The sequence below is a fragment of the Psammomys obesus genome, unplaced genomic scaffold (assembly GCF_907164565.1).
Source record: "Psammomys obesus unplaced genomic scaffold, mPsaObe1.curated_primary_1811, whole genome shotgun sequence".
NCBI classification, from domain to species: domain Eukaryota; kingdom Metazoa; phylum Chordata; class Mammalia; order Rodentia; family Muridae; genus Psammomys; species Psammomys obesus.
This window is the reverse complement of record NW_026592442.1, coordinates 2,093-11,262: the sequence shown is the minus strand read 5'-3', so window position 1 is coordinate 11,262 and position 9,170 is coordinate 2,093. Positions and strand designations below refer to the sequence as shown.

At 44.7% G+C, this 9,170-nt stretch overlaps 1 protein-coding gene across 1 annotated transcript; it reads left to right on the top strand.

Moving 5' to 3' along the window:
• Positions 1 to 771: 771 nt before the first annotated feature.
• Psph (phosphoserine phosphatase) lies at positions 772 to 8,257 on the top strand (the record flags this gene model as incomplete). The annotated part of the gene is given in 5 exon segments (XM_055613335.1): positions 772 to 930; positions 1,867 to 2,001; positions 3,252 to 3,397; positions 6,508 to 6,656; positions 7,928 to 8,257. Coding segments are annotated over 5 exon segments (678 nt in total). The 3' UTR covers positions 8,036 to 8,257.
• Between the last annotated feature and the right edge of the window lie 913 nt (positions 8,258 to 9,170).

Here is a 9,170-nt window from a genome sequence, read left to right as displayed (position 1 = left end):
TTGAGTGTGAATGCAGATACATGTTTAGCGCAGTGGGAGTGTGGAGGTCAGAGGACAACTTTTCATGATTCCTCTCTTCGCTTCCACCATGTGGCTTCCAGGGATTAAGGTTTGGCGGCAGACATCTTTACCTATTGAGCCATCTCCCAACCACCATTTTTGTCTGGGTCTTATGTAGCCCAGGCTGGCCTTAAACTTGCTATGTAGCAAAAGATGATCTTAATCTCTCTTTCTCTTTCTTTCTGTGGGTGTTTTGAGACAGGGTTTCACTGTGTAGCCCTGGCTGTCCTGGTACTCACTCTGTAGACCAGGCTGGCCTCAAATTCAAAACATCTGCCTGCCTCTTCTGACTCCTGAGCAGTGGGATTAAAGGTGTGAGTGGCCAGCAACTCACTTTTTTTAAAATTATTGCTATTTTTATTTAAGTGTATGTCTGCACATGCATGTGCCAGAAGAGGGTAATGGTTCGGTCCCCTGCAGCTGCGGTTTATAGGCGGGTGTGAGCTGCCCGATGAGAGTTCTGGGAACTGAACTGTGCCCTTTGGAAGAGCCACAAGCACTCTTAACCACAGAGCCATCTCTGCAGCCCCAATCTTAAACTCTTGATCCTCCTGCCTCTAACTCTTAGGAGCCAGGATCACAGGCATACACCACTACACCTGACTTAGGTGGTGGTAGGAGTGGAACTCAGGGCTTCACACACACTGGCAAACACTGTCTGACTGCATCACCTGCCCAGCCCCTTTCCGCACAGTTCTTTTTCTCTTCTAGGAAGAAAATTCTTCCCAGGATGGTCTCGCACTCAGAGTTGAGGAAGCTCTTCTGCTCAGCAGATGCAGTGTGCTTTGATGTCGACAGCACAGTCATCAGGGAAGAAGGAATCGATGAGCTGGCCAAATTCTGTGGTGTGGAGGCTGCCGTGTCTGAAATGTACGAACGGTCTATATTCCCTTTATGAGATGGGAACGAATTCACCCTGTTAAAAAGAAGAATGACTGATGAGAGGCTAGGTTAGGGTCTCAGTCCCTTGGCTTTGTTTCTGTCCAGCACTAAGACAAAGCACCAGGTGTTTCCTTTCATTGTCCAGAACTGAATTTGCTGGAGTGCTGTCTTCATTTATCCGTCTGCAAACATTGCAGCAGGAACAAAGAAAGCAAAACAGTTGTCTCTGCAGACAAGACACATTCTTAGGCAGGCTGGGAAAATGATTAATCCAAGAAGATAGCCCAGGGCTCTAAACATTCAGGGCTTCCCGAAATGGTTGAAAGTACAGTGCTTGCTGCTTCAGTGGAAAAGAGATCCCACGTCAGAACCTTCCTTCCCTTCCCTCTGCCCTCCACACTCTGCAGCAGTGACATCTTCCTGGTCTATGGCTGTTGCTCACTCAGCTGCGTTTGAAACAGGGGCTTTCAGCCTTCATTTCCTTTCTCCGTCATAAACGTTCACGGGTGGGGCACAGTGGCTTACGCCTGTAATCCCAGCACTCAGGGGGGCAGAGATAGGTAGATCTGTGTGAGTTCAAGGCCAGCCTGGTCTACAAATCAAGTCCAAGGCTACACAGTGAAACCCTGTCTCAAAGAACAAAAACAAACAAAGAACGTTCACAGTTTGCAAGCAAGGTGCTTGCCTGCGGATGTGTGGGTTTCTGACCCGGCTGTGGATGCACAGTACATGGTGTCAGAGAATCGGTGTGAGTTCTCAAGCAGGCCTCCTGAATGCAGCACACAAGCATGTCTGTTGTAGAGCTGGGCTCGTGGCACTACCTTTTTCCTGATGGTTATCCAGAAGTCCTGGCATGGGAAGGTATGTTGACTTCAATCAAGGACAGCTATGATGATTGGCCTGATCCTTGGGTCTTCCTCCTAGGACACGGAGAGCCATGGGAGGAGCATTGCCTTTCAGAGATGCCCTCACTGAGCGCCTGGCACTGATCCAGCCCTCCAGGGAACAGGTGCAAAGGCTCCTAGCTGAGCACCCGCCACACCTGACCCCCGGCATAAGGTAAGCACAGCTCTAAGCATGATGTCTTCTTATCAGCTTGGGCTTGTGATGCTCTCTCCTCCTGAGAGTAAGTTATTTTGGGGTGCCCTTCCGCGTGGCTCTGTTGGTACTTATATCTGCTCTTATCTTACTCTCCGGTCTTGCTCCTGTCTTTCCTCCAATGCACCAGGCTTCTCTGGGGTTTCATAATTTATCTCAATGTGGTGCAATGGTAACCCAAAGCAGAAAAACTCCACTCATTAATTTCTTTCTTTTCCTTTTTTATTCTCTTTCTCCCTGCCTCCCACCTTTTTTTTCTTTCTTTTTTGAGACAGGGTTTCTCTGTGTAGCCCTGGCTGTCCCAGAATTTGCTCTGCACACCAGGCTGGCCTCGATCACTGAAATCTGCCTTTCTCTGCCTGGAACTTAAGGCGTGTGCCACTGCCCAGCTTAAGCACATATGGGATTGGTGGTGCACATTTGTAAATATAGTACTCAGGAAGCTGAGATACGAGGACGTTGAGTTCAGGGCCAACTTGGGCTACCTAATGAGACCTTGTCTCAGAATGAACAGACACACACACAAACTGGGTGTTTGTGGGGCTCATCCTTGTGTGTCAGGTGATCAGAAGTTCAAAATAACCCGCAGACACATGAGCTCCTATTGTAAAAGCAGACAGCAAAACAGACACCCCAACAAAAAACCACCTGGACTACAAATGAAGGGGGTGGCTGAGGCAGGACTGCTGTTGGGAGTTCAAGGCCAGTCTGGCCACACAGCAGGGGTGTGTCATAAAAGCAACAAGCAGCCAAACCAGAGGACAATGAGAAGGGTAAAGCAACAACAACAACCTCACAACAAAGGAACACAAAAGCAGAGAGAGGTGCATGGCTTCAGTATGGCCACTCTGACTGGCTAGAAGTTCAAGAAAATGATTTTATTTAAAGACTTATTTATTTGTTTATTGTGTATACAGTGTTTTGCCTGCATGTACACCTGCAGGCCAGAAGATGACATCAGATCTCATTCTAGATGGTTATAGCCACCATGTGGTTGCTGGGAATCAACTCAGGACCTTTGGAAGAGCAGCCAGTGCTCTTAACCTCTGGGCCATTTCTCCAGCCCCCAACATATAAAATGTTAATCCTATAGTAGAACTGTCCTTATAGACAGACCTCCAGCATTGGATCCAAGAGAAAAAATTGGCATTTTTTTTTCATGTTCTCTTTTTGTATTAATTGATAATTGGTATCTGTGTTTCTTTCTGTAGGGAGCTGGTGAGCCGCCTACAGGAGCGGAATGTCCAGGTGTTCCTCATATCTGGCGGCTTTAGGAGTATCGTGGAGCATGTGGCTGCAAAGCTCAATATCCCAACAAGCAATGTGTTTGCCAATAGGCTGAAATTCTACTTCAATGGTACGGCTTTAATGGTAGTATATCTCTTTGCTTTCCTGTTCTATCATTCAGTGTCCTAGATAGTGTCTGTTGGGATGTAACTTAAATAGTGGGTGGCCCTGGAGTTAAGAGGTACATGAATTCTTCTTCTTCTTCCTCAAAGATTTATTTTTATTTTATGTGCATTGGTGTTTTGCCTGCATGTCTGTCTGTCTGTGTGAGGGTGCTGGATCCTCTAGAACTGGAGTTACAGACAATTGTAAGCTGCTGTGTGGGTGCTGGGAATTGAACCCAGGTCCCCTGGAAGAAGAGCCAGTGCTCTTAACTTCTGAGCCTTCTCTCCAGCCCCACATGAGCTCTTCTTTTAAACACATTTTATGGGGGCTGGAGAAGTGGTCAGGGGTTAAGAGCACTAGCTGCTCTTTCAGAGGACGCTGGTTCAATTCCCAGCACCCATATTGGACAGCCCACCACTACCTGTAACTCCAGTTGCAGGGCATCCGATTCCCTCTTCTGGCCTCTGAACCTACCAGGCGCTCACGTGGTCCACAAAGAAGCATGCAGGTAAAACACTCACGTACCTAAAAATAAATAAATCTTAAAAATAAAACCACATTCAAGAAGGCGTCAGATCTCCTGCAGCTGGAATTATAGGCCACTGTGAGACACCTGACACTGGGTACTGGGAACAGAAGTCAGGTCCTCTGCAGGAGCTGTCTGCACTCCAAATGACTGAGCTCTCCCAGCAGCCCCATGTGAATGGCTCTTTTGATTGAGATCCTTTTTGCTGTGCAAAACAGGCTGAGGTTTTGCAGGCTGAGGCTCTGGCTTGACTTTGCATATGTATGTTGTCACCCATCTGTATATAAACTAAAATGTTAGCCTGTCTGGCTTATTTTGTGATGTTACCATCTTTAAGAAACTGTATCTGGAGCAATGTAGACCCAAGAAGGAGTTTGGTTAGTGAGTTGCTGCATTACCCCTGTGCTGGACACCTGGGGTCACAGCTGCGTTTTTATAGCATCTCAAGAGGGCTCCTGTTATGCTGGACTCGCAGATGCTGAGGCAGGAGGATTTCAAGTTTGAGTCCAGTCTGGGCTACAGAACAAAACTTTGTTTCTAAAATCCAAAACCGGGGCTGGAGAGATGGCTCAGAGTTTAAGAACACTGGCTGCTCTTCCAGAGGTCCTGTGTTTAATTCCCAGCAACCACATGGTGGCTCCCAACCATCTGTAATGAGATCTGGTGTCTTCTGGCATGCAGGTGTACATGCAGATAGAACACTGTATACAGAAAAAATAAAATACTTAAAAAATAAAATCCAAAACCAAGATGAGACTTGGCTTAGCAGTTAAGAGTATATGCCGCTCCTTTGGAGGGCCTGAATTTAGTCTGGATTCCACACCTGCACTCAACATATATAACGTGTGTACACACTGTCTCTCTCTGTCTCTCTCATTCTAAATAAATAATGAAAACCCAGAATAAGTGGCACACAAGAGCACTCTCCAGCTGGGTTGGGCCTGTGGTAGAGTGCCTGCCCAGCCTGCCGGAAGTACTGGGTTGGCACATAAACCAGGCAGGTTGGCTCCCACCAGTGGAAACAGGAAAATCAGGGGTTCATGATCATTTTACGATACACAGTAAGGCCGAGGATAGCCTGGGCTGCATGTAGCCCTATCTCAACAAACTAACTAACAAACGAGCTCTCTAGCTATATCATAGGGTAGCTGGTAGTCTTGAAACCAAGAGGGCCTTTGAGATGGCTCAGCAGATGAAGGCCCTCCCCAAAGAAGCCTGGTTTGAATTCAGTTCCTGGAGCCTCCATAAAGATGGAAGGAGAGGGAGTTGGAGAGGTGGCTCAGAGGTTAAGAGCATTGGCTGCTCTTCCAGAGGTCCTGAGTTCAGTTCCCGGCATCCACATGGTGGCTCATAACCATCTATAATTTGGTGCCCTCTTCTGGCATGCAGGTGTACATGCAGACAGTACATTGTATACGTAATGAATAAATAAAGTCTTAAAAAAAAAAAAAGATGGAAGGAGAGATCTGACTTCCCAGAGCTGTCTGCTGACTCCACGCAGGGGCCATGCATGCTTGTCTCCATCTCACTGACTTAAAAATTCTGAAGCTGGGGAAGGGAATACTCATGGTAATCCCAGCACTGGGAAGTAGAGGCAGGAGGATTAGAATTGAAGATCTTTGGCTACTTAAACTCCATCTTTAAAAATAAAAACAAAACTAACTAGTTTTAATCCCAGCACTTGGGAGGCTGAGGCAGGCAAATTTCTGTGAGTTCTAAGCCAGCCTGGTCTACATAGTGAGTTCCAGGACAGCCATAACTACACAGAGAAACCCTGTCAGAAAGAAACAAAAACAAATAAATAAGTAAAAACAAAACAAATGAAGCCAACAAAAACAAAACAGCGCAAAAAACAAATGAGTGAACCAGGCCTAAGGACACACTCTTAACATTTGGGAGCCCGAAGGAGGATTGCTTCACGTTCTGCATGAGCCTGGCTGCAAAGTGACACCCAGTCTCAAACACACCAAACCAGTCTCAAGCTCCGCTAATGAGTGTGTTAGTTTCCATAAGAACAGAAATAAGTTTGGAGCTTGGGAGAGGATTCAGTTGGTAGAACGCTTGCCTAAACATGCAGGAAGCCCTGGGTCCATACCAAGCACCGAATGAACCAGGCATAAGGCCAGGTGCACACCTGTGATGGCTGTGCTCCATATGTGGAACACTCAGGGTCAGCCTAGGACATGGAAAGTTCAAGGATAGTCTCATTTACGTGAGATCCTATCTCAGAAACAAAAGTGAGAGTAAGTTTGTATTTCCTTTAGGTACTATTAGTGTATTAATGTGACAAATTGATGTATTGTTGAATTATGGTGCTCTGCTATCTCAACAATGTTTAGGATCTCTACAGCAGCTCAGAAGATGCAGCTAATTGAACTCAAGATGATCCACTGAGCTACCTCCTCAGGAATGGGTGTGGGGGAGGTCAGGTCCCATGCCCAGGGCTATTTTAATCTTAATATTTTAAGTTTGGGTATTGTCCGTATGAACAGGCTGGGCTGAGTAAAACTGCTTCCGTGAATCTAATATTTCCTCACTGTTCTCTTCAGGTGAATATGCAGGTTTCGATGAGACACAGCCAACAGCCGAATCTGGTGGGAAAGGAAAGGTTATTCGCTTTTTAAAGGAAAAATTTCACTTTAAGAAAATAATCATGATCGGAGATGGAGCTACGGACATGGAAGCCTGCCCTCCCGCTGTATGTATTTAAGGATGCTTTTTTTTTTTTAAGGTGTTAATTTTTTTTTTCTGGGTCTGCCTGAAAATCATATGAAGTTTACAACAGAAGTTAAACAGGAATAGCTAGATATCATGATAAGAACACAGAGCACCTAAAACACATAAAGACATTCTCTTTAGGAACACTCATGAATAACTGTTTTAGTCACTGTTCTATTGAAAGAACAGTGAAGAGATGCCATGACCAAGGCAACTTGGGAAAGAAAGCATTTAATTGGGGGCTTGCTTACAGTTTCAGAGGGTTAGTGCATTATCATTAGGGCAGGGAGCATGGTGGCAGGCAGGCAGCCATAGCACTAAGAAGTAGCTGAGGCCTATATCTTATCAGCAAGTTGGAGGCAGAGAATGAGACTGAGTGTGTGTGTGTGTGTGTGTGTGTGTGTGTGTGTGTGTGTGTGTGTAGAAGGAATGTCTTGTGTCTGTATGGAAGCATCACCTGTCAATAAAAAAGCTAATGGCTATAACGGAGGCAGGAAATAGAAATTGGGGCATCTGGCAGGCAGAGAGGATTCTGGGATAGAGCCAGGCAGGAGAGAGTCATCTGGCAAGATGTGAAGAGGACAGACACATGGTACCTGAGCATAGGTAACCAGTCATGTGGCAGAATGTAGATGGAATGAATGGGTTATTTTAAGATATTAGATAGTCAGAGAAGAGCCTAGGCTGTATGGCCTAGGTGTTTGCATACTATTTTGAGTCTCATGAGTCTTTATTCTGGGAACTTGGGGGTAGGAAGAAAAACCACATGTGCATATGTGTGTTTTTTAAAGTGTATAGGTAAATTTCCACTTACATATATTTTTTTACTTATTTTTATATATGTTTCTGGGTTTGCCTTTTTTTTTTATATAATTTATTTTATTTTATGTGCATTAGTGTGAAGGTGTCAGATCCCTTGGAATTGGTGGTATAGACAGTTGTGAGCTGCCATATGGGTGCTGAGAATTGAACCCGGGTCCTTTGGAAGAGCAGACAGTACTCTTAACCCCTGAGCCATCTCTCCAGCCCCCTGGGTTTGCCTTTTTAAAGATTTATTTATTTATTATGTATACAGTGTTTTGCCTGCATGTACACTCGCATGCCAGAAGAGGTAACCAGATCTCATTATAGATGGTTGTGAGCCACCATGTGGTAGTGAACTCAGGACCTTTGGTAGAGGTTAAGAGTAACTTCTGAGCCATCTCTGCAGCCATTTTAAGGACGTTAATCCCTCTCCCCTTTCCTTCTTAGGATGCTTTCATTGGATTTGGCGGAAATGTGATCAGGCAGCAAGTAAAGGACAATGCCAAGTGGTATATCACTGACTTTGTTGAGCTCTTGGGAGAACTGGAAGAATAATCTCATCTTCTGCTCACTCAGAACAACTCCCCTTCTCGAAGCTACACAGTCAGACTCCTGGTAGAGTCTAGGAGATAGCTATTTTTTCTACTGTACCAATATTAATATGACTACTAATTACCTGGAGAGTTTTATAGTCTGAATTCTTTGTGTATATTCCTGCGTATATTTTACCTGGAATTCTTTCTGAGATGCATAGTAAACTAAATGCTTTTACTCTTGCAACATGGATTCAATAGCCTTAAGTGAATATTGAGTTTCTCTTTGGTATATAAAGAATGCTTGTGCGAGGTGGTGGTGACACCAGCCTTTAATTGGGAGGCAGAGGCTGGCCTGGTCTACAGAGTGAGTTCCAGGACATCCAAGACTACATAGAGAAACCTTGTCTCAAAAAACCAAAAATATAAATAATTCGATAGGTAGATAGATACATAAGTACATAAATGAATTAATGAGAAAAAGTTTGTTTATTAGAACAGGCTTGTTCAGTATTTTTTCTTTTTTCTTTTTTGAGACAGGTCTCACTAGGTAGCCTAGCTGGCCTTGAACTCTGAGATCCTCCTGCTTCCCACATGCTGGATTAAAGGTGGATATCATCCTACGGCCAGCTGATTTGGTCAATTTTCAATTCTGCCTCTTAGGAATTTCTGTGTCTAGTGTTTTAGCAACTCTAAGTGTGCAAGTACAAACAACCCTCATGTTAAAAAGAGAGTTGATGTTTCTCTGTTCATAGCAGTGAGTGCTGTGCCCCTGTCCCTACCTCATTACAGGAAACACTGGCACATAGTATGGGAAATCCTTTTTTCACCTGACTTTGTTTTATGTGGCTGACTATGGGGGTACACATATGTAATCCCAGCACCTGGAAGGCTGAGGCAGGAGGATGGGGAGTTCCAGGCCAACCACAGTCTCTAGAAAAATAATAAGAAGAAAAGATATGTTGTATCTTATCATGTATTTATTTATTTAGGTTTTTGTTTTGTTTTTTGTTTTTTCGAGACAGGGTTTCTGGACTTGCTTTGTAGACCAGGCTGTCCTGAAACTCACAGAGATCTACCTGCCTCTGCCTCCTGAGTGCTGGGATTAAAGGCATTTGCTGTTCTTTTTGTTATTGTGGTTTGGTTTTGTTTTTTGA